This window comes from Malaclemys terrapin, chromosome 5 (genome assembly GCF_027887155.1).
Source record: "Malaclemys terrapin pileata isolate rMalTer1 chromosome 5, rMalTer1.hap1, whole genome shotgun sequence".
Taxonomy (NCBI): domain Eukaryota; kingdom Metazoa; phylum Chordata; order Testudines; family Emydidae; genus Malaclemys; species Malaclemys terrapin.
This window is the reverse complement of record NC_071509.1, coordinates 49,113,190-49,139,202: the sequence shown is the minus strand read 5'-3', so window position 1 is coordinate 49,139,202 and position 26,013 is coordinate 49,113,190. Positions and strand designations below refer to the sequence as shown.

General features: G+C 40.1%; 1 protein-coding gene across 1 annotated transcript in view; it reads left to right on the top strand.

Annotated features, from left to right (window-relative positions):
- The first annotated feature begins 930 nt into the window (after positions 1-930).
- The window catches only part of GABRA4 (gamma-aminobutyric acid type A receptor subunit alpha4), a 58,947-nt gene continuing 33,864 nt past the window's right edge, over positions 931-26,013 (top strand). The window contains exons 1-7 of the mRNA XM_054028927.1: positions 931-1,206; positions 1,423-1,541; positions 13,741-13,808; positions 16,187-16,407; positions 16,510-16,592; positions 18,138-18,281; positions 21,391-21,543. Of these exons, the coding sequence (XP_053884902.1) occupies positions 1,124-1,206; positions 1,423-1,541; positions 13,741-13,808; positions 16,187-16,407; positions 16,510-16,592; positions 18,138-18,281; positions 21,391-21,543 (871 nt within the window). The 5' untranslated portion in view covers positions 931-1,123. The remainder of the gene's footprint in view (positions 1,207-1,422; positions 1,542-13,740; positions 13,809-16,186; positions 16,408-16,509; positions 16,593-18,137; positions 18,282-21,390; positions 21,544-26,013) is intronic.

The following is a 26,013-nucleotide window of genomic DNA, read 5'->3' as shown; positions in this document are numbered from 1 at the left end:
TTTCTATCCAAGGGTAATTAGCTCTATTGCATCCATTTTGGGTGTGCACTGTTTTTAACACTGCAGCTACAATTCTCTTCCTCCCCCCTTATTTTATACCACGATCTACGTGGGAAAAAGTCTCCTTCTTTCAAACCTCCCACACCCAGGAAATACATGCGCCAGGCTTTCATTTCTTTGTGGCTGGTGGGTTTGTTTCTCCCCCACCCCTTCCTAAGAGAGAAAAGACAGTCAAGACAAATGAAGACTTCATCACCATGATCATCACCAGGACAGCTGGGGAGAGAGCCACCAGGGGAAGAGAGGGGGAAGTCTCACAGCAAGTCTGCGTCATTCTGGGAGACAGTGTTTCAAAGAAGTGAAAGTATTTGTCACCAGCAGGCAACAAGGTATAATAATGCCCCAAAAGGGAATGGGGATGTGTTTTCAGATTGGGGTGGAAGTGCTGGGAAAAGGGGGGTGTCCTCAAACAGACTATTCTTGGTAATTAATGGGCTTCTTGCTAAAGTGACATTTTCTCTCGCCAATTAGTGGCTGTGCCCCTCCCCTCTCCAGTATAAAATTAACACTTGGCAGGCGAGCGAGGCTTTAACCCTTTAACACCCCCCCTCCCCGCAGAGCCGTGGTGTGAAGGGGCTAGAGAGGGAGGGAGGAGACCCCCACTGTTTCTGCCTCGTAGTTGCCACGTTTGATCCTCCCTCTCCTCTGGCGCTTGCAATGGAGCCGGGCAAATAAACAGACGAACCGCAGCGCCTGGCTCCATGTGATCGAGTCGAACCCCCTCTTGCGAGGGACTAACAGGGGGCGGGGCGGAGGGAGGAGCAGGTGGGGAGCGGGAGCCTGTTGCCCCCTCGAGAGTTAGAGGCTTGGGCAGCCTCGCCCAGCCGCCTGGATGTGCAAAGCGCCCGGCGACACGGCAGCCACGAGATGTAGCTTGGCAGGGAAACCAGCGGCGCGAGCAAACAGGTCCCCCCACCCCCGCACTTGTTCCTTGTGCCTGTCCCTGCCCGGGTGCTCCGGGGCGGGCTGCCCCCTCCCCGCCAGCGGCTGGGGTCTCTCCTCTGGACAAGGCACTGAGTGAGTGACGGGGGACGCGGCCAGGCTTGAAGAATGGCATGCAAAGATGGTTTCTGCCAAGGAGCTAGTGATCGCGATGTCCTCGGGTCTCTCCATCACCCTCCTGCACTTCCTGTGCCTGGCGACCTGGTGAGTACCCTCGAGCCAGCGGATCCAGGCCACCTTGCATCGCCGCCACCTGCCCTTTGATTGATTCCCGGCGCGGCTGGCTTTGGACCTTGCTTCTGACCCGGGGCATGGGGACGTGGTGGTGGTGAAGACAACCCACCCTGACCACTGGCTGATCCTACCCCCTCACCCCCGTTCGCATCTACAATGATAATGGCTTGTCTGTTCCCCTTGCAGCGTCACCGAGCCCCCGGGACAGATCAAAAAGGAGGAGAAATTATGGCCGGAGAATTTTACAAGCATCCTGAACAGTCTCCTGGATGGTTATGACAACAGGCTGCGTCCTGGATTTGGGGGTATGGTTACTGTGCACGGTCCCTCCTGTCTGTCAGTCTGCCTGTGTGTCTGTCTGTGGGGAGAACTAGGTAGGCTTTGTGCGTTTAAAAAACAAACAAAAGTAATGATCCTGATTGTTATTAACGAATGATAATGTGAAAATACCCCTCCTGCTCCTCCCGCCCAAAAATATTGTCCCTCAGAGCCTGAGGAGAAGCTAAATCAGTGGGAGCAAGGAGAGCAAAAAAGCTGGATCTACTTGGATCCTGCCAAATCCCTGTTGATTTTTGATTCCCAAATTGTACCATCAAAATAAAGAGCAAGTCGAGCACCTACTGCACCAAAAGAATCTGGACTCTGGAGCAGAAGTGTCATAGATGCTCAAGTCCAGCATGTGGGTCCTGACAAATTTAAGCAGCAATAGCCCAAATTCCACTACATAGAACCAGTTTAGCTATACTGAGTGTGCCAAAAATTTCAGCATAACAACGTGCAAAGATTCAGATCTGTCAACTGAACACTGCTGGATCCTGCTAATTTTTAGCCCCCATCTCCCAAGTTCCACTGCTTAACACAGAATGGGTTTAGCTGCTCCTACTGCTCTAAAAATATTTTGAGCCCAACATATATTGGCACAATGGGGGTGCAAAAATAGATATCTGACACCTGAATATAGCTGGATTTTGGCAATTTTTGACCCCAAGATCCTATATGTACAATCTAAATAGAAACCAGCATAGCTACTCCTATTTCACTGACAAATCTGGACCCTGATGCATCTGCTCAAATAGTACTGGAAAAAAAAATACAAATTGGGTATCGGACCCTGTCAATTTTTAACTGAAATGCCTCAATTTTTGCCTTTTCTTTAGAACAGCTGGCTCCATGGGTTGAATCTGGATTTTTGTGGCACAATTGTGCCAGGATGTACTGGGAGCCAGGGTTTTTTTTTTTTTCTTGTGCTACATGAGAAGCTAGACAGTGTGTTCTCTCTTTTGATGGTACAATTTGGGAGCTAGGGACCAAAACCCATCAGGATCCAGGTAAATCCAGTTTTTACTTTTTCCTGGAATGAGGGTATTAAAATGTAAGCTTGGGAAAAAGAAAAGTGACACAGCATCTCTGGTGATGCAGCAGGCTGACAAAGACAGTCATGGGGCTACTACCCATCAGGTTTGAAAGAGGGCTTTATATAGGCTTGTTCTGTGAAATACTTTGCTCCTGTCCTGACATACCTTCTTCATTCACTTGATACATCTACACCAAGCTAAAACACTCCATACCAAATAATATGCACTCATGCATGACTCTACCATACAAGAGAAACACACACAGCACCATAAATCAATGTTTGTTTATTTTAGATGTTTTTTACCTTATGGAGTGGGCTTTCTATAAGCTAGGCTTAGGACATTAGGTGTAAATAAAGTTAATCTTGTTAAAGCACTGGTGAGGATAATTTACACAGATGGTCTTTTGCAGTTTGACTCTCCTAAAGACAGATTACTCTTCTGCAGGTTTCTTTCAGAGGGATGTGCTAGGAACAAGACTTCGTCATTCTTTTTTGAACACACTGTTATTAAGCATGTAAAAATATGCTTTAAGTGAAGTATTTGAATATCTAAAATGAGTGGAGAATGCTGAATCTGTAACCCAATATACAGTTTATGGAGATTATATATTTGCAGCCTATTGTCTAAATACAGAATAATTTAAAAACATGTTATTGGGTTTTTTAAAAATTCTAACAGGAAGCAAAAGCGAATTCTATCCTCCTTCTCACCTCCCAACTACAAATGTAAATAAATAGTTGAGGCTTTGCAGGTGAAAGAAAAACCCAGAGTTCAGATTGAAAAATGTATTTTTGGTGAATATTTTAAAATATGGGGACTAGACTGCTTGTTGTTTCTTCTAGTAGCTAACTTTAAAACTCAAAGGTGAGTGGTTTTAATGTTATAAATCTTATAAGTAATACATGAAAAATACACTTTAATTTTTTAAGAAGGTGTCTTTAGTTGCAAAAGTTACCTTCACCTGAACTGGGAAGAGTCGCTTTTAGCATAAAGTAATGCATATAAATGTTGAGGTTTGAGTCTTTGACAGAACTCAGAGTAATAGCAGATGATTAATCATTAAAATATTTACTTCCTCAGTCATGTTTTTCCTTGTATTCTGGTCTTTGCTGATAAATATTTATGGTAAATGTGATTCATATTTTAAAAGTGGGTCATTCACCAATGAATGCATAGTAAACAAGTGTCACAGAGGACAGCAATATTCACAGGGAAAAAGTACAGTATGTTTCAGTAATGTCAAAGTTATGTCACATGCTGACAAACAGCATAATATTCAATGCTGAAGCTTATTTACCATCCATAGCTCTTGCAGCTCCAAACAAGGCCCAATAACTTATTTCCCTGGCATTATTATGACTTTAGTTTTATACACCCAAACTCAATGGAGTTATTTCTGATTTACACTAGTGTAAGTGAGATTAGAATCAGACTCAGGAAGCTAGCCATACTTTTTGAATTTTTCTGGCATGTGCCAGCTTTGCCACAATAACAATTTGTGAAAAATTCTACATGCACAGGCAAAATGGGAAAGATTTTTGGGGGGGATGATTTCCTAAAAATGGGATATCTCCAGCTCCTATAAAACTGAATGGAAAATACTTTAATAGGAATTTGATCAAGCCTAATATGGACCCAAACTCTCAAAATTAGCATTAATTAGCACAGTTGTTGGCAGTAACAGAAGAGAGGCTGAATGAGCATAGAGACAAACTACCATCTTACTTGTGGGACCACTTCTAAGTGTATGGGATTGAACCTCATGTAAAACTGGGGGTGGGGAAGCTATTACCCATTCTGTATCAGTTCTGTGGATAAATGGAAGAATTGGGTCTCCCATGCAAGTCAGGTTGGTGCCATTCATTAACAATCAATTAACTTAATAAAACAAATACAAAACCAAAAACATATGCCTGGTTACTGTGCATTGTGAGTTTGGCAGTTTTCCTACACAAAAATAGACATTTTCATGAAAAAGGCCATGATATCTATGAAATGATTTCTAAATTTTAGAAGGGTGTTTTCAGAATAGCAGTGAATTTACAGATTTTGGGACAGGGGAATAACCTGATGAATAGCAACATAAAACAAAATCGATAGTTTGGCTTTAATTTTTCCAAAAATTAAAAGGGCAATTTTGTAGAAGAAAGCTGTGAAGTATAATCAGGAAGATTTCTAGTGTACAGCTGTTTTGAAGATAATCAGGTGGTGTTTCAGGAGTGGGAAAATATGTAGAGACTAATGAATAAAATATTGCTCTGTGAGGTTTGGAAGTATACTATAGTAGAATTCAAGTCAATTACATTATCTGAAATATATGTATTCCATTACACTGCACTCAGTATTCTCATTACAATTTACAATGCACCTACTTTCCAAATCAAAACAACATTACAATGCACTGGATCAGAAGAGCATGGAGTTTACAATAAATACCTGCAATGTAGTTACAAAAGAAAGTTATGATTTTGCATATATAGTCCTCATCTGTTGCAAAATTGCAAAAGCGTTACCAAAAATGGTAACCCTGCCACAATTTTCAGAAGCAAAAATCAGATGGAGCACCAGTTCTAGCCACAATGTGAATTCACGGCTTGTGTGTTTCCTTTATTTTATCATAATAGAAAAGGAAGAAAGAAATCTTCTATAAACAACTATAACACCTGAATTTTTTCTGAAAATTTAGCTTGCTCACATTTCACTGGAGATCTTGTACTAAATTAAGTAATATAATTGAAAGTGATTTTTAAAGGTATATTATTTACCTGAGTAAATATATAGTGCCTGAATCTGGTCTCATGCATACTGGTTTAATGCAACTCCATGGACTTTCATGGAGTTACTCCTGATTTACACCAGTGCAAATGCTATCCCAATTAGGGTTATACTTTCATATGTGTATATGAATAACACATGATTTTTGATGTGTTTGTTTTCTTAATGGACTGTATGGTCCCTTAGAACTTGCATGGTTTCTCAGGTAAACATGGTAAGCCTGCTCCTTTTCCTACTGAAGTAAGAAGAATTCTGGCTGTTGCATTTAGTGGGAACAGGATCAGCACAAGTCTGTATTTTTGTACATTTGCTGAGTTTGAAAGCACGCACTATTGAGAAAATAAACTCAAATGGCTCTTTCTTTAGGGTAAGGCCCATGTATAGCACTCGATCTTTGGCATATCCCCTACGGTAAGTTAATGGGAGTTGTGTGCACAGATGTAGGCAAGTAGGAATTATGTCTCTAGGGAGCTGATTGTGTCTTGAAGGCACGCATCCCAGCACAAGTGGTAGTGCAGAGCTGGAAGTCCTGGTGGCAACCCGTGGAGTGGCAATAATTCCTGGAACATGGAGGAGTCTAGCTCGTACCCCACCCTCTTTGAGGTTGCAGCATGTGCTTCCTTCCCACATTAGGCCAGATCCACTGGCTCTTTAGGAGGTGGACTGGGGCCATGATCTCTTTTGCCATTCACTTTGGGGAGGCTAGTGCTGATGGAGTTGTTCCTTTGGAGCAGTTAATGAGTTTAGGGCAGGGAAATGGACTGCTATTATACCCAATCTCAGTGAGGACATGCAAAGGGCAGAGAAGTTTCCTGGAAACCTTAAATCCCCACCTGCACTATGCACCCAGATAGGATTGGCACAGCTGAGCTCTGCACTCAGACACTCTTTTAACCATGGGGATCTGATTGAGACACACAAAATAATGAATGGCATGGAGAAGGAAAATGGGGCCCTCCTGTTTACCCAGTCTCATAATGCAGGAGCAAAGGTACAATCAATGAAGCTGAAAGGCAGCAAATTCAAAATGAATAAAAGGAACTCTTTTTATATGCAATATACAACTAGCCTGTGGAAGCCATTGCGACCAGATAGCATTGAGTCTGAGAGCTTAGTACGACTCAGAAAAATAGACCTTTATAAGGATAATGAGAATATGCTCAGTGACAGAAGATATAAATAAAACATGAAAATGGATATAATGGATATACCAGGGCATAAGCCAACCACTGACTGATTGGAGTTAGGAAGAAACTGTAGGCAAGTTATTCCTTAATTGTCCATTACAGGTAGTGGTGTGGTTGTTTGTTTTTTTTGTGAACCTTCCTCTGAAACATCTGGTACTAGAGAAAGCCAGAGACAGGATACTGGACTTGATGGACCACTGGTCTGATCTGGTGAGGGAAGTCATATATTCTTACAAAGTAAACTTTTGATCTGCTAGACTTTGTAGGAATTTCATGGTTCATATAAATGACAACCAAGTTTAGGCAGGCTAGACAGGCCCAGCTTATGTTTAATCACATAATATGCAATCTTTAGCTGCTGTTGCAAATTGACTCTGACTAAACCTTAATGGGCTAGTTTTGCTTTCAGCTGTCACCAGACTACACTGGTAATTCAGTCTCAATCTATTGATTATTGACCCAGGGGATTATGCCAACACCTATGCCACAGACAGACATTGACTGCTACTATTTCAAAGTGAGGATTGCTTTAAGGGGAGTTACATCATTAAAAGTATTATACGTCCCTTTCTTAAAATTAGCGGTGAAGCTGTATAATTAACCTTTATGTGAAATTATCATGTAAAATAAGCATGGGATCCAGTTTGGACCTGATTAATATTTTTCCTTAAAAATCACTGATATTTCATGGACTAATGAAATACACTTAGATTTAAAAACAAATTTTGTTAAAAATTATAGATGTGATTAATTCCACCACCCCTTAATTTAACGTGTGGTTCTAGTCTGAAAAGTAATGATGCAAAAGTAGCCTCTTTTTATTCAACAGATCGACTCCTGTGTGTATCAGTGTTGTGTTTACATACATGACTAGCAAAACTATGTACGTATTGGTTTTTTTCCTCCCTGTTAGCCCTGACATAGCCGACAGAGCTGATGCAGCTAAGAGGGAATAAAATGGATTCTACTCCTTTTTGTTCGTAATCTACAGAATTGTTTACTAATTTTAATGAGCTACACCTGTTTAAGATAGCGGAAGATAATGGGTTTACACAGGTGTCACTGAGAACATAATCTGAATGCATTGGGGCTTTACAGGTGTCACTCGGCATCATTTGGTCTGCACGGTCTTTATTACTAGTGATAATGTCTGAAAATGAAACAACCAGCTTGAATGTCAGAATCTAGACTGAGTTTGACAAGCTGGCAGTTAGAGAACCCCCACCCCCAAAATCCCCTCTACCTTGTTTATATTTGTAAACTGTGCCTGCTTGATCTGGAAATAATCCCATAATGCCACTCTACACAGTCAATTTCACAGTTGTACTGCACTTGAATTATAGATATGTACATTTTTACTCAGTTTGTAATTGATTAATAACTTTTGAGGATCAGGAGGATTTGCCTGTTTCCCCTACAGAGCCCACATTGGTGAAAGTGTGCATGGATTCTTTGTGGAGCTGAACAGCTCCGCTCCAAGCATTACCCAGAAGGGTTGTTACAAAGGTCCTTCCACCCATCCTCAGGACACACACTAGTTGCTCAGCATCACTTCCAGAGAGTTTGCACTCCTACCAGTCCAGAGAGACCAATACATTATTTTGCTAATGGTTTAAGGCTACTTTTGAAAATCTGTAGAGCTCCTATTGTGAGCAAGAAATACTTGAGTGAAGAAGGGCTTGTGGGGTCAGACCTTTAATTTAGATATGACATCCAGTAAGCCAGAAAATAACCGCAAGATACACTGGAAAAACAGAAAGGTAATTTAGTGTGTTTCTAGAGGATAGAAAAATATTTACAATTATTAGTCTTTATTAAAAATTCATGCATAGCTTCAAGGCTACATCATATGGCCTAATGTACTTATTAAAAATCATCAGTGTGCTAGTAATGGGAACTGTGCCATGAAGCTGATTGGGTTTCCAGGCAATTGTCCAGTCTTCCTCAGCTGGTTAGATTGGATGAGTCAGGAGATTATTAGCAGGATATGGGACTGTTTACCTGTAGTTGGCTGATTTGAATCTGGCCCAGGCTGGTAGTGACTGATGTCATTACCATCTGTCTGCTGTTCGGTGACTTATGTAAAATTAGCTGGTGATATTTGTCCAGTTCTCAGTAGACAGGTGTCTACATCATGAAATTGGCACCAGTTACCATCCTTGTTGGCAGTTTCAGCAGAGAGACTAACTGTTGAACAGGCAAAGAGACTGAGCTATCTCCTTATTCCTGGAGAGGGTCAGGGTTCAGGCACATGGGCAGCTGAAGAGTCATTGGTATTTGAGAACAGATGATGCCTATGTGGTGTCTCTGTCTGTCTGTCTGTCTGAATAGGCTGTGGCGGGTGCATTGCCCAGTGCTATCTATCTTGGACCTTCCATGACCACTAAACATTCACTTTAAAAAAATGCCCTACTCAGTTACCATGACTTCACAATTTAAAACCAAAATTTTGGCCCCATTCAGGTTTCCTTCTGCTATTCTTGCCAATTGCTCTTTTGGTTTTATTTGAACTGCATTGGTTGATGGCTTCCCAATCCCAAACATATGTTAAATCCTCTATTGTCTAGCCAGAAGTTACCTAAAAAGAAAAAGTACCAAGTCCTCCACAAACTGCTTTTGCTGTACCTGTTGATTTTAGCCATACCTCTGGGGACAGTCCTAAAACAGTTAATGTACCCCAGTGCCCAAAGGACTGTTCTCATAATAATGGTATTAACAATGCTTAGCACCTAAATTGCACTTTACACATAGAAGTCTCTGCACAAAGCTTAACCCCTAATTAATTTCCTAATTCTTCTGTTAGAAATTTCTCTAATAGTGAAATTTGCCAAGGTCCATACAAGGCTTTCTGCACCATGTAAGCTCCACATTGTTCCTGCAGTTACCCTAGAGTTGTCCACTGAGGATAGGCCAAGGATGGCACAGGGGAGGAGATAATGGATCAAAACTTACAGGGCTCCAGTAGCCTGGAACCTCTTCACAGGGGGCATTGGGAGGCCTGTGGTTACATTTCAGCCCATAGGCTGGAATAGCAGTCACGGGAACCCTATGCTATTATCTTGTGGCCTGTCCATAGTTTTAGGGGCTGGAATCTGTCCCTTTCAGTAACCCATTAACTTCCCGGCACACACCCAATTAATTCTAGCTTTTTGCCTGGGTTGATTTTAATCCTGCATGAGCAGATCTAGAAGCATTTTATCTTGCAGGCTGTGATTCAGGCTTGAGAGTGCCCATAGCAGTGCAAAGGGCTCCCCTACTACTTAGTGGATTTAAAAAAATACTCACTACAAGTGTATTGTAAATAGTTTCTTAGTGTTTCTGAGGATTTGTTGATGTGCAGAAACATTCACATGGTCCAGTGAAGAGCAATTTTTTACTGATCAAATCCAGTGTTAATAGGCTTCTGTACAATCCTCTGCTTAAGGTAATTTAATATATAAATGTCCACTCTATCAATAACAGCAGGTTAAGGTTTTATAACAAGTCATTATGATTAAATAGTTAATAATCTCAAGCTAAGTGGTACAGTGCTTTCATGCTGGAGTGTCGTTTAGTTTCAAGTCAAAGTGTGTTTGACTACATACCAGCTCTTAGTACACATTTCCAAACCACCAAACAGTTTAGCATGATTGGTAGCCTGTGGCCAGAGAACAGGAAAAGCAGAGTGTTGGCTGGTCAGGATGAGTGGTAGAACTCTAACTGAAAGTTTGAACATTGCTTGCATCTTTATGTCTTGTTTTGTAAGCTGCTGCCATTAATATTTCACTTTTTACTTTCGTAAGTATGACATTCTCCTAAAAACATTTAAAATTAAATGATTTTATTTACATTGACATGGTTTATTGGTTGTAATGCCTTAAAATGTAAGGAATTAATTTCAGTATCTCACTGACATTCGATGAGACAACACAATTGAAGTCATTGAGCAGTCCCTTAATTTTAGAGGTATGTGTGTAAGTGAGAGGGAGAGAGAGAGTGACTTCTCCTCTGTGAGCTCCTATTTCCTTCTTTGTTCTTCCTAAGGCCTTGGCTACACATGCAAGTTACAGCGCTGTAACTCACTCCCCGTCCACACTGGCAGGGCACTTGCAGCGCTGTATCTCCCTGGGTACACCGCTGCAGGTACTCTACATCTCCAAGAGGAATAACAGCTGCAGCAGAATGGCTACGACTCACAGGTGTGAGTGTAAACGCTTGCAGCGCTGTACTAATCACCTTGTCAAGTGGCCAATCCTCTCCATTGTTGTGACCGGCTGCAGGAATGCGGAAGTGCCGGTTTCAAAGCTCGTACTGCAGAGAAAACCAAACAATTTGCAGCTTGCTGTGAGTGCGGAAACGAATGAGTAGGGGGCTGGGAGTTTGGAATTTGCAAAATAGAGAGCTGACATGCTCCAAAAAGCACTCTCTCTTCCCCCACACTCCTTGTCACAATCCACCCCACCCCCTGTTTTGAAAAGCATGTTGCAGCCATATGAATGCTGGGATAACTGCCCATAATGCACTGCTCCCAACACAGCTGCAAATGTTACAAGTGTGGCCACACCACTGCGCTGGCAGCTGTCAGTGTGGACAGACTCCAGCGCTTTTCCCTACTCAGCTGTACGAAGACAGGTTTACCTCACAGCGCTGTACAGCTGCAAGTGTAGCCAAGGCCTTAGACACATTCACACCATGTAAAGGAACCTTTATCTCAGCAGCTCATTAAACCTATTCTAAGAGTTGACTAGAAGTAGTTGCTAGAAAGTCGTATGCTTCTTTACCACAGCTTCAGATCACATTTACTTCTGCAGTAGAGCTAATCAAAAGTTTTTCAATGCATCATTTTCCCACCGGAAAATGCCATTTTGTCAAGATGGAAATTTCCCGTGGGAACACGTCCATTTTGACGAAACTTCGGGTTTTTTTTTTTGGGGTGGGAAAGAAAGCACTTTGTTAAGATTGAAATGTTTCATTTTGATATTTTTTTGGCACTGATTTTCTTTTTCAAAATCACTTTGTTCAGAAATTAATATTTATAAAAAAAATCTCAAAATTGAAATGAAATATTTCAGTTGACCTGAAAATAACCTTTTTTTTTTTTTTGGAAAATTAGGAACAGGGTTTTGTTTTGTTTTTTTGAGATGTTGGAAATTCTGCCTGCCACACAGCTCTATTCTGCAGTGCTTCTAGCCTCCACCTATCTGTGATGTGAGGGTGTAACTAGTTACTCAAACACTGGTCCCATGAGGTACTGTCATTAGACCTCTGTGTTGCCTAATTTGAGATTTTTAAATCCATTTCCTGGCCTTAGTTTTGCATCTTCCGTTTCCAAAGAGTGATTTCCGTTAATACACTCTGTAAACTTGTCATCCATGATGTTGCAGCAATTTAGTAGACCAAAATAATCAGTCTGTGTCTGCAAGAGGCCCCCATTCCAATGGATGTTTGTGCCTTTAGTGATTTTGATGCAGTTATAAAATTATAGCAATCTGTGAAATTAAAATGGGAAAATACACTTTGAAAAGAAAGAGAAAGTAAAAGAGTTTGAGGAATGTTAAAACTCAGTTTCTTAGAGCTAACGGATGAAGTAGCTGATTAAGGTGGTTATGTAATCTAAAATATGGTACTAATATTCTGATGTCCTTGAGTAACAGAGATTAGTGCTAGCATTTTCTCCTAACTTTTCCTTAAGACATAATGTGCAGGCTGTTCAATGGAATAATTTTACAAACTTTTAATTTGCTTTTGGTTTGTAGTTGGCAGTGTGTGTGCTTGGCTGAAGAGAGAAATAGTTCACTTGTTTGCAAGTTGTCTACTTTCTTCTTTCCTTTCATTTCTGCATTTTGATTTAATATGACATCTGTGTGCACAACAGTTTCACAAGAGGCAGACATTCTTTGCCTTTGAAATAAAGTCTTCAAGTTTTCACTTGCTTCTTATTGGATTGTAAGAACTATCAAAAAGCCTGAGTTAATATAGACTCAAATAATGTCTTTTCTTTAGACACATGAATCTCAGGAGACTGGAAACTGTGGATCCTTTCGCCTCTAGGTTACCAGTTCAAATACGTCCCAAAGTTGTTGCCATCTAATGGCTGTTTAATAGCATATATGACATGTGTTGATGGTCCAAGTTAAATTGCTATTGGACTAGTGCCCACATCACAAAACACCCATTATAGTTAGTACTATTTAGCACCCTTTTAGCCAGGGCCGGCCCTTCCATTTAGGCGACCTAGGCAGTCGCCTAGGACACCAGGATTTGGGGGCGCAGCATTTTGCCACCCTTGGCGGCAATTCGGCGGCGGTGCGTCCTTCTGGGCTCCGGGTCTTTGGCAGCAATTCTGCGGCGGGTCCTTCACTCGCTCCAGGACCTGCCACCGAAGTGCCCCAAAGACCGGGAGCACAGAAGGACCCCGGCCTAGGGCACCAAAAACCCTGGCACCGCTCCTGCTTTTAGCTGTCTTGGTAGGTACAGATTCAATTCACATGAAAGTCTACAGAAGGTTTTCGATTTACTTTAATGGGAGTTGGATCAGGCCCTTATTAGTTGTTGGATCCTTATTGGTCTTCTGGAGGTGGTTTCTCTATAGAATGGCAAAGAATAATGATAGGTTTCGGTGGAGAATCTTTGCAGTGAACTGTCATTTCCCATGCTGTATCCAATCTATTGACAAGTATAGGACATAAGTATTCAGTGCAACTTTCATGACCATCATGGTAATATCAGTGGAAGTTGCAAGAATGGGTCAAAGGTAGCATACTGCTTACAATACTTATATTCCCATTAATTTAGTAGACTTATGCATGTTACTAGTAAATAACTTGGGCTCGGTAATAAGGTTTTGCTGAATCAGGCCCCTAATTTTTTAAAATACTAATTTGCTTAAGTCTTTCCATTGTGGCACCTGTTTTCTTATCCACTGAGTCAAATTATATTTTCTGAGTGGGAATTTGCATTGTAAACATAGATGATTTACTTATGCAAGTGAAGGTAATTATCTGATAATTAACACTGTGCAACCGTCATAAATTACAGTAGGTTTGGTTCTGAGAACATGCTGTCTATGTATTTTCCTCTGATTAGTCCAAAGAATCTTCAGATTGACAACTGCATAGAATGTGACATACGTGCTGATATCATTTTTGAGACATGTTAACCTGCAAAATTCAATTTTTCTTGCTCACTTCCTTTTTATATGTTAGGTCCTGTTACTGAAGTCAAAACAGATATATATGTCACCAGTTTTGGACCTGTTTCCGATGTAGAAATGGTATGTACTTCTGGAATTAAAATACCATTTTCTGGTGCTGAGAAACCATTAACTGCAGTAAGGAGTGACTGCTTAATTCATATGACTTTGTACTGTACTGTCAATCATGCAAAGTAGGAAAGATTACCAGCAGCTTAATTTGTAGGCTATAATTAGATAGAGCAGGCCTGATTCTGATCTCACTCAGACTGTTTTTAGACTGGTAGAAAGAATTGACATCAATTACTTTACAACAGATTTATACTGGTGTCGGAGCCAACTCGGGCCCAATGGGGTATCTGAGAGCACTGTACGGAGAGCAGATGATTTCTCTGATGAGGTCACAGAAATGCCTTTCCCCTCTGGAGCTAGCCTTTCTCTGCCTCACCAGCTTATTAGTATTTAGTATTTATTACTAATGGATAAATAATGACATTATTCTCCAAATATTTGTTGACATTTTCACTTCAAATGAATTTGTCGTCCATCTTCATGCCCCTTTTGGCATCACTTTCACTAAACATTCAAGTAAAAGAGTTTTACCAGAAAAAGTGTTTGCAAAAAGTGAATGTCAAAGTGACATGCATGAGTAGTCACAGAAGACAAATGTTAAATGCGCAGACATTTGTGCCTGAAAGGCTTCCACACTCATTCAAGGCCTGATCCAGAATAAGTCCCATTGATTTCTATGGTGCAAGTTCCAGCCCTTAATAAGGGGGAAAGAAAAAATGTTGTGTGACTTATAGGGTTAAGCACCACTGCTCAAATTATGTAGATATATTGCTAAGCTTTGGAGTCAAGTTTAGACAAGATATTCTTCAAGGGCCTTATGGCTTCTGAATAGCACCTTGCTCATTAAGTGGTTGCATGAGTAAGGATATTAGACCCTGGCCCCAAGTAAATCTGAGTAATGAATACATTTGAGATAATTAAGTATCACCACAGAATAAAGACTGTATTTGTCAACTAAATTATTAATTGTGAATTATTAGCTCAGCTTATTTAATTATACAGCACTATGGGTGTGCTTGGCACTTTACAGGCAACTAAAATTGGCAAATCTCTGCCCCAAGACGCTAATGATTTAAGGCTCAATTCTGCAACTATTATTCATGTTGAGGACTTTTTACAGATTCAAGCAGCCTTATTGAGCTCAATGACATAACATTAGACATAATGCAGAATTGCATAGCCATAAACTGAATTAGGCATGATATAGCAAGGGATGAGAATGAACACAAGGTGGAAGGGAAAGGAGACAAAACAGGACAAAAGCAGTGAAAGATCATGGGATATGCATATTGTTACATACTCCTTCTGTACACGAAACAAGTTCCCCAAGCCAAGCCACCTCTATCGTACAATAAAATTAGGAGCCCAGTCCTACAAATCCTTGCTCATCCGACTAGTCATTAATCACATGAGTAGTTCCAGTGGTTGTGAGCAGGCCCAATGATTGATTACCTGTGTGAGGAAGGGTTTGCAGGATCAAGTCTCTAATGAGGAGGTTTTACATTTCATACACTTATTGGAAAATTGCCAGAAAGAAATTAGATCACAATAATTTTAAGATGTTTTAGCACAAAACTGCAGCCGCATAACAGCTAGAGGGGATAGTGCCCTTCACTGTTAAACCAATATTATGCGAGTAAGACAGTGTGCAAGTGCTTTGATATCCCAAGATAAAAAGTACCAAGTAAACATTCCTTCCTTCATGCATTCATTAATGTGTGTGTGTTCTTGTTACATATTCATAGCCCTATTCATGCAAATATTTGTGCACATACTTTATTTTAAGCACGTAAGTCATCCCATATTAGTTAATGGGACTACGCAGGTGCTTAAAGTTAAAACATAAATGTTTGCAGGAGCAGGGTTTATTATAGACACTTTTTGTAGATGTGACAAAAGAACTATTGATCCCTTTTCAGTAAACCATCTGCTTTTGTCAGTTGAAATTAGATGTATATTTCCTTCTGTGATTTTGGTGAACTTGGGAGAAATAAGAAATCATATGTCCTTATATTTTTAATCTGTCCAGCTGTTAAAAAAAACAACACCATGGAATTTTTTACAATCCATTGACACTTGTTAGCACATTAGTCATTTTGTTTCCAGTTATATGCTAGAGTACAAGCTTAATTGTCTGCTTCCTGCAATTTTATTAGATTATAGTAATTACTCCTGAATGATTAAATATGTATAGCAATTTATTTATATGACTAATGTGGGAAATTAAGGTATTAAGAAGTGCACAATTCACTTTAATTGGTAGAAATATATTTTATAGTTGACTTAACACCATTTACTTCGCCACTCATTTGTTTGCTCCTAAGGGAATTTTAGGGGAAACATACACATAAAAGTGTAACATTTGTTTTTTCTGCAATATACTACAGGAGTACACAATGGATGTCTTCTTTCGTCAGACATGGGTGGACAAAAGATTAAAATATGATGGTCCCATTGAAATTTTAAGACTTAATAACATGATGGTTTCGAAAGTGTGGACACCTGACACTTTTTTCAGAAATGGGAAAAAATCCGTTTCGCATAATATGACAGCCCCAAATAAACTTTTTAGAATAATGAGAAATGGCACCATCTTATACACAATGAGGTATTCCGTTTATTTGTTTGGCTTCTTTCAATTACTGTAGAGAAAAGTTATGCTGCCTAGACAAAATCCAAACCAAAGCATATTCAATTTGTTTCATTATAGGCTTACCATAAGTGCAGAATGTCCCATGAGATTAGTGGATTTTCCAATGGATGGTCATGCTTGTCCTCTCAAATTTGGGAGTTGTAAGTTACAATTATGAATTTCTTGTAGCTATAGTTTTAAAGAACAGATGTGGATTTTTAAAAAATTCTTTGTATCATAACTGAGGTTTCTGAATACTAGGCTTGAGCCACACACTTTATGCATAGAAAAATCCCATTGACTTCCATATGAGTTTTGTTTATATAGGGGCTGCAGAATCAGGCCCATAGTGCTATCAAGGCTGCAAATTGACAAAGGGGCACAGATTCAGATATTAAGTTAAACTCCACCTCTCTGACTACAAGGATGTTTCAGGGCCTGATCTAACGTTCACAGAAGTCCGTGGAAAGATTCCCAGGGACTCCAGCAGGCTTTGGCTCAGACCCTTAGTGTCTGATATAGAAAGGAAAGCTTTAGAAATCCAATACCAGATACCTGTAAGATCTCCTAACTCTTTTAATATTCTCGAATGGTAACATATTGGGCCAGATTCTGTATTGCCTCCATCTTGCATAGGGCACAAGAGGAGGAGGAGCCAGTCATGGCTCCCTGTTTCTCTGTTGTGCCCTCAGAGCAGTTTTGAGCGGCCTGGGGACCACTTAAGGATTGCTAGAGCACATTACAATCTATCTATTCCCCTGGTCCAACCCCTGGCATGTCCGTGTGCTGCAGTCAGATATTGTGGACAGTGTGCCTGCAGAGAGCTGTTTGCAGCTCCCTGTTCCCTGGACCACCCATTCCAGTGGAAGTTAGAGCAGTAGGGCACGTACTCTAACTTCTGCTGCTGGGATACATTCAGTTTACACCAGTGGAAAATCAGGCATACGGATTGGTGTGGCTGCACCATCTGCCCTGAAACTTCTCATCTTCCTAGATGGATGGCAGCTGGCATAAGAGGTGGCTATGACAAAAGCCATGTTAGCAGAGATTCCCCCTATACTGGGAGAATTCTCCAGGGGGATCACTGGCCAGTTTAAATACATGCAGTGGAAATTGCACTTGGCAGATTGGAGCCCTGTGTTCAGTGAAATGGTAAAAAGGTCATACTCATTTCACATGTAAAAGGAGGGCTGGATTTGGCTTTAACATGAGTATTGGCTATGTAGAGATTCCATGCTAGGCATTATCACTTTATTTCATATTATTTGAATATTTCTTGGACTAGGAGTATATTTTGGCTTCTGGGAATTTTTTTTACAGGCCTTTGGATTTTGGCAAATATAATTTCTGAGCTTGGCATAAGTGTTATTTCCTTAAAATAAATGTGTCCCCAGCCTTTCAGATGTATCCACCTGGGGTATGTCTACACTGAATTGAAAACCTGGGCTCAGAGTTAGGTTTGAGCCAAAATCCCTCTTCTGTCCACACACACAAGTCTCTCAGACTCAGGTCAGCAAGTACCTAAGGACCCAACTGGCAGGGGGTGGGTCTAAATTGAGTCCCTCTAATTATGTCTACACAGCCCACACAAGTTCATGGTGGTTCCATACATATTACATTGATTTTCAATGGGCTTTGTATCAGGACCTTAATATGGAGTGATAAGACATTTTCTATTTATTCATGCTAACAATATGTTGTTTTAGATGCATATCCAAAGAGTGAAATGATTTACACCTGGACAAAAGGACCTGAGCAATCTGTGGAAGTTCCTGAAGAGTCTTCCAGTTTAGTTCAGTATGACCTGCTTGGGCATACTGTGTCCACTGAAACTGTTAAATCTATTACAGGTAAGAATCTCGTCAATGTGAATCAATTTGAGATGTGGAATTAACAATGTAATTTTGTCCTAGCCTTTTCTATAAGGTATTCCATAGCGTATACTGGCATATTATGTATATGCATATGCAAACTTAAATCAGAGCTCAGGTTTTCATTCTTCATATTACCACTTGCAGATTCACTACAGTGGAGTTCAAAGTCCCCTCAGAAAGCAAGTATGAGATCACTAGTCAGAAAGGCTAGATGAATGCATGTAGTGATTGCTTAAAATGTAATTTGTAGAGTCAGGAGCCATGTAACTAAGGCTGTTAGAGGCCTTGAAGTCCAGTTATAAAAGTACTTTCTCGGTGCTCTGTGTGTATTATATGGGGAAATACTTGCTTTTGTTTGGCAATGCAAACAATTCAGAATAGAAATACAACATGCAGAATATGTTGTTAAAGTAATAAATTAGAACTCTATTCAGATTAGCATAGTGGTAATCACAACTGAGCCTACACTGCTATTTGTGCTACTAAAATTTCTACTAAGGCAAGTGACAATAACAAGGTAGCCTGTGTAAGTGAAATCTCACTGGTTAGCTGTTTTATAAAATTTATTTTAAAAATATTATCTATTGTTGATTTGTTACAAACTTACATTACTAAATCCTTGATGTTTGGTACTGTAAAATGAAATGCTATGGCAGGATAAAGACAAAATTAAACAACAGATTGAGGAAATGTATTTGACAGATTTCTCTATTTTTTATTTCAAGATAAAATAATATTTTCTTAATATCTCTGGATATTATTAGCATGAGATGTTGTTGATTATCCATAAGATAAGAAGACAAACCAGATCGCTTCTCTGCCACACCCCACCGTCCTCCCTCCCGCCCCCAAAAACCAAACAAACAACACAACAATTTCTGGAGACCTCTTGCAGTCTAAGCTTGTTATGTTAGTTTGTCTTCAGAACACTAGCTCAGAGATGCATGGAGTGAAATCCTCTCCCTGCTGAAGTCAATGGGATTTTTGCCATTGACTTCAGGGGGCCAGAATTTCACCTGTGGTGAAGACTGGACTTCAAAGCCATTTATTCTGTATTAGACTGTTTGTGTTACTTTCCCTGTCATTAAATTCTAGATTTAAATGTAGGCTTTTTGAAGGGGCCAGCTGTGATATCATTAATTAATACTGTAGTTTCTAGCAGAAGGCTCTGAATTTTCATGACTCTGTGTTTGTGTGTGTGTCTATATGGGTGGTGACTGGTGGAGCCACTCTACCACTACAATGGAAATCCTTTGGTTTTGGTGTTGGTTTTTTTTGGAGGGGAATTTCCATTGACTGGAATGAGAAGATAAGGGGGTAGATTGTGCATAGTCCTATTCTGGGAAGAAAGTGGCACAGGAGCCTTCCCTGATCTCCTCTGCAGGATCTAGGACAGTCTTGGGATCTAATCTTTTAAACTTTTTTCTCTTGTGAGGTTTCAGAGTAACAGCCGTGTTAGTCTATATCCGCAAAAAGAAGAACAGGAGTACTTGTGGCACCTTAGAGACTAACAAATTTATTAGTCTAATAAATTTATTAGACTAATAAATTTGTTAGTCTCTAAGGTGCCACAAGTACTCCTGTTCTTCTTTTTTCTCTTGTGAGTAGTCATGACTCACTGAAATAACCTCATTGATTTAAAATGAGTAAGAGTTCATGCCCCCTGAGGAGGCCTGCTCCAAACTGGACTGTACCTGCTCTTCTTGGTCTGGCCTGGTCTAGTTTGTGGTCTCCATTCCCTATCGTAGATTCATAGATTCCAAAGCCAGAAGGGTCCATTGTGATCATCTAGTCTGACCTCCTGTATAACGCAGGCCATAGAACTTCCCCAAAATAATTTCTATCAAACTGGGGGTTGGAAGCCTAGAAACATTGGCATTGCCATACTGGATCAAATCAGGTCCATCTAGTTCAGCGTCCTGTTTTTGACAGTGGTCAGTACCAGATGCTTCAGAAATAGGTACACAAAATCCCAGAATGGACAACTTAGAATAACCTGCCCATGATGGAATATTTTTCCTAACTCCTGTCAGTCAGTGGTTGGTTTATGCCCTAGAGGATGAGAGTTTATAATCTATATCTATCTATTTATATATACAATTATCCTATCAAATATAACTGTGAATGTTTGAAGGCTCAGTTTACCCTTCCTTTCCCAGTCATTGTTTTATACACCTCTGTTATAGTGATAAAGGTACAAACAGTGTCATTCTAAAGCTAAAGTTAAAAGCTAAAGTTAAAATAATTCCTGCTGTACTGCTATTTACATGACTTTCTGAGACTGGTTTTAACCATTATTGTAAATCTTTCTCTACAGTCATTTTGTTTTCCAAATCCCCATAGTTCTGAAGCACACCATGTTAGCAGAGAGTGGGTCTGATCCAAATGGAAAGATTCCCATTGACTTCAATGGCAGTTGGATAAGACTCACCATTTGTATTTCATTCTGAATATTTCTCACACTTTTAATAATGATGGCCACCTCATGTAGTGGTTGTCAGACTAAATTAACTGATACCAGTAAAGAATTTTAAAGGCATTATGTAAGTACAGAGTATTTATTTATTCATTCACTGTTTAATTATGACAGCAGTACTAGAATGGAAACACCTTCTGAAACAATTACAAGTTTCCACATAAACTAATATGTATCATAAGGTAGTACCTAGATATTATAGTATGGTGTCTATGTACAGTGAAATGGATATTACAGATGCCACAGCTGGATAGATGATAAATAGATGCCTTGTATGCCTTGAGAGTGTTTTCTTCTTGAGATGGCAAAAGACCTCTTAAATAGCACTTAAACCATAAAAGGCAATCCAACATTAGCTATTAATTTATAGTCTTTTATATTATGTCTCCAGAATGGCATTGTAAGGTCATATTACTTTCCATTTTGTTTGATATCATACTTCCTTTCCTTCTTCTTGTTTCCTAAGCAACACATCTTTCAGTGCTTGTGTTGCTAAGCTCTGAAGATAATATTTTCATATCTAATTCTGGTTGGCTGTCAGAAACGTGGTTATTCTGCAAAATTGCATACAGGGTCAGAAGCATATTTGCCTTTTGCTTTATTTTATAGGTGAATATGTTGTTATGACAGTTTACTTCCACCTCAGACGGAAAATGGGTTATTTTATGATTCAGACATATATCCCATGCATTATGACTGTGATCCTCTCGCAAGTGTCATTTTGGATAAATAAGGAATCTGTTCCAGCTAGAACCGTATTTGGTAATTATAATCTCTTCTTCTTCTTTTTTTCCATTTAATTATGTTTCCTCCTCTAGTCATTTTTACTAGAATAATCCTCATTATGGGACAGAATATGCATACTTCCTCTAAAGCAGTGCTGCTAACATGAGAAAATAAATTAAGTTCAAAGGCAGATGGTCCTTCGTTTACTATCTGCCTAATTATAAATATTAGGAATATGTAACTTGGATCACTGGACCGTGGAGGGAAACTTCGAATATTTAACTTGGAGGGGAATATGGTTGATTGTAGCAGGGTTAAATATATTGGGACCCATCCCTGTACCTATTCAAGCAAACGGGAAAACCCCCATATCCAAATCAGGCCCTCAGCCTGCAGAAGAGACAGTTTTACCCTCAGGTGTATGTTCCTGGCTCTTCTTAGAGTAACTCCAACTGAAGTGTCATTGAACTAATTTTTTTGGAATTGCGTATGTGTGAGCACAGATCTCGGGCACAAGTCTCACTAACATCAGTGGAGTTTTGTCTGAGTAAGAAATTTAGGTTTATGTCCTGTACTTGCAGTTAAACTGTTTCTTTTCTCCTGCTGCCTCCATGAAAATGAACTGAAAAAGCAATTAGGCAAATGATCAGAAAATATTAAAGTGACACACATTAAAATACAATTTGAAAAGAGACGCTACAATAAACACTGAAAATGAAACCAACAAATGTGTGGAAGACAAAATGTACGAAACTAAGCTGGTTCCTAACAAAGGAATGGAAAAAACAAGCATGGTTAAAGCAATCTTGTAAAGTGACTCTCTAATGTATTGTATTTTGAAGCAAGATTAATCAGCTGGAGAGCATTCAGCCAAAAGATGTATTATATATAGATTTAAAAGAATAATAATACTACAAGTTAATACTTCTAAGTGACAGCTCAACCAACACTCAAGCAAAGATTGAAAGACTGTCCAGCATCACAAAAAGACCTGGATAATAATCAGTAATAAGAAAAAAAAACAAAAACAAATCTAATGAGAACCTTACATTAGACAGGGAAGGTATACAAGAGGTGGGTCAATTCACATACATCGGCAGTAACTTGCAAGGCAATGGGGATGTCCAGATGGAATGGTCTGGGGGCCTGGCTGGACGTTGCTGGTGACGTAGCATCCCCTCCCCCAATACAGAAACCAACAACTATGTTATTTTGATAGAAGTGTCACTTAGGTACTTATCTAGGGTGTATATGGTATTGTAAAGTGATAGCCAAGTATGCTAATGCAAGATTTTTGTACCCATGTCTATACAACCTTTTGCACAAGTGAAAAGGCCACAAAAAATGTACTTAAGTTGTCAAAACAAGTCTGAAAGAAAAAATTGCCAATAAAATGGGATTTCAACAATTTATTTTATGACAGAAACAAATCTTAGTCATATAAAAGGTTTCTTTGACACGTTATTGAGGCTCATTACTTAAAGAATGTTGGCCTCATGTTTTGTATTGATAAATACATAGGTTATTTATTGACATACAAGTTTTAAACATTCATTATAATAGAAGCCAGGTATACTGTTGAACACCATGGTGCTAACAAAACACTAATAGCCAATGGACACCCTCTCAGTGAAGGGCAATATGACATTATATATGTGTGTCTATCCTTTGTCAATATATTTGCCATATGCAACATGTCTGTCTGAGCCATCTGTAATCTCAGACTCGTCTGAATCGTAGAATATCAGGGTTGGAAGGGACCTCAGGAGGTCATCCAGTCCACCCCCCTGCTCAAAGCAGGACCAATCCCCAACTAAATCACCCCAGCCAGGGCTTTGTCAAGCCTGACCTTACAAACCTCTAAGGAAGGAGATTCCACCACCTCCCGAGGTAACCCATTCCAGTGCTTCGCCACCCTCCCAGTGAAAAAGTTTTTCCTAATATCCGACCAAAACCTCCCCCACTGCAACTTGAGACCATTACTCCTTGTTCTGTCATCTGGTACCAGTGAGAACAGTCTAGATCCATCTTGTTTGGAACTCCCTTTTAGGTAGTTGAAAGCAGCTATCAAATCCCCCCTCATTCTTCTCTTCTGCAGACTAAACAATCCCAGTTCCCTCAGCCTCCCCTCATAAGTCATGTGTTCCAGCCCCCTAATAATTTTTTTTTGCCCTCCACTGGACTCTTTCCAGTTTTTCCACATCTTTCTTGTAGTGTGGGGCCCAAAACTAGACACGGTACTCCAGATGAGGCCTCACCAATGTCGAATAGAGGGGAATGATCCCATCCCTCGATCTGCTGGCAAAGCCCCTACTTATACAACCCAAAATGCTGTTAGCTTTCTTGGCAACAAGGGCACACTGTTGACTCATATCCAGCTTCTCATCCACTGTAGCCCGTAGGTCCTTTTCTGCAGAACTGCTACCTAGCCATTCGGTTCCTAGTCTGTAGCAGTTCATGGGATTCTTCCGTCCTAAGTGCAGGACTCTGCACTTGTCCTTGTTGAAGCTCAACAGATTTCTTTTGGTCCAATCCTCTAATTTGTCTAGGTCCCTCTGTATCCCATCCTTACCCTCCAGCGATCTACCACTCCTCCCAGTTTAGTGTCATCTGCAAGCTTGCTAAGAGTGCAGTCCACGCCATTCTCCAGATCATTAATGAAGATACTGAACAAAACGGCCCCAGGATTGACCCTTGGGGCACTCCGCTTGATACCGGCTGCCAACTAGACATGGAGCCATTGATCACTACCCATTGAGCCCGACAATCTAGCAAGCTTTCTATCTGGATCCACACTGGCAACTTTCTCACCACAAGTACACAAGTAAGCCTGTGTGCACTCCATGCTCTGTCTTGAGCAACTGTAGTTGAGCTTACACTTTGGTTTTTTTACATCCCATATAATGAATTCTAGGAGTGCTTCGGTGTCTGTGTCATTAGTGTTGGTGAAATGTGTCCACCCTTGTCATGTTGCCAGTCATTTCCAATGGGGAAGGGATGTCAGGCTGAGCCTCCATGTCATGGTTCCAGATAAGGGTCTGGTAATTTGCATGCTTGGTATATTGCAGAAGACTACTGTAAATTGGGGGAGGGCCTTGTTCCGGGCCTGATTGCAACAGAAAAGCTTATATCCTACACTATTTACATCCACTGAGTTAGCTGTTGGGTCATAGAGAAGGATTACTAGAAGTTCTACTGATTTCAGCTGTGCAGGAAATATATCCACTGTAATGCCAAAATTAGTAAGGCTTCAAAAAATTTTTTTTTCTTGACAAGCTTCCATGGTTTTAGACTGCCAACTTCTGCCAGACTGCTGGTTGAATTACACCCAGTCAGCATATGTACTGCTGGCAACATTCTGCATAGTTGTTGGCCAAATTGAGCTGCTATTGTGTGGGTTGGTATAAACCTGGATTTATCTTTCATACCAGTATGAAACCGAAGGTCTTGAGCTATTTACTTGTGAATAAAATGTACACCGAGAACTGCAACGTCAGTGTCTGGAGCTCACACCCCTACATAAGGGTATTCTTGTGAAACGTGCAACATGAGGTTGAGGCTGAGTATCTGCTTTTTCATGCAATGAGAATAGATATTTTTGATATACAGCCCATCTGAAGTGACCATGCAAGCAATGAGGCCAACCTTGAATAACCATTTTCTGAGCTGGGATGAGTAAAGTTTCTGCCATATCACACCATGAATCTGACATAAATATTACCAGATGTGCTTTATTCTTGGGATTTCCAATGAATTGCTGCACTACTTTAGGATGGGTGTTTTGGAATCATGGCTTTTGACTTCATTACTTTGTGAGAATTGCTTTTGTGCACTCTCAAAAGCTTTACTTGAATCTTTGACTTCATATTATCTTTGATCAACATATACTCTTTCGCAGCTCTCATAACTCTGTAGAGGCTGGCGTACTATTCTGAAGTTCAATTCAGCAAGTTCTGCAAAGCTAGTTGCACCTCCTTGTGTGACCGTTTGTATAACAGCTATATTCTCCAAGCTGTGGGCATGTTGGATACATTGACTCTGTTTCTTTTTCTAATTCAGGCAATTACTCATTCTTTGCCGTTTTTGTTCAGGGTACCATCAGAATGTGCTAGAGCATAGGGAATTGTGGCTAACACTTGTGTGAAAACTTCCTTCAGATTAATCTCTATTGTTTGTGCAGCTACTACAGGATGGCTAACAACTCCCTGTCTGCAATCACTACTAACTTCAGATTTTATCTTTTCCTTATTGATGCAAATATCTTGATTGTTGAGCTTGTGCAGTGATTCAAAGAATCCAGTGATATTTGAATTTAATCTATCTTCTACAAACTGTTTCATTGCTTTGATTCCTGTATCATTCTCAGTAACAAGCTGTGTGGCAACCTCTGCGCAATGCAGTTGCAATGTTGGTGAGTCTGTTAAGTCAGCATTCAAATTAAATAGCTTTGTCATGGAGTTGGTGATGATGTGAACAACCTTATCTACATCTCCTTCATCACGCTGC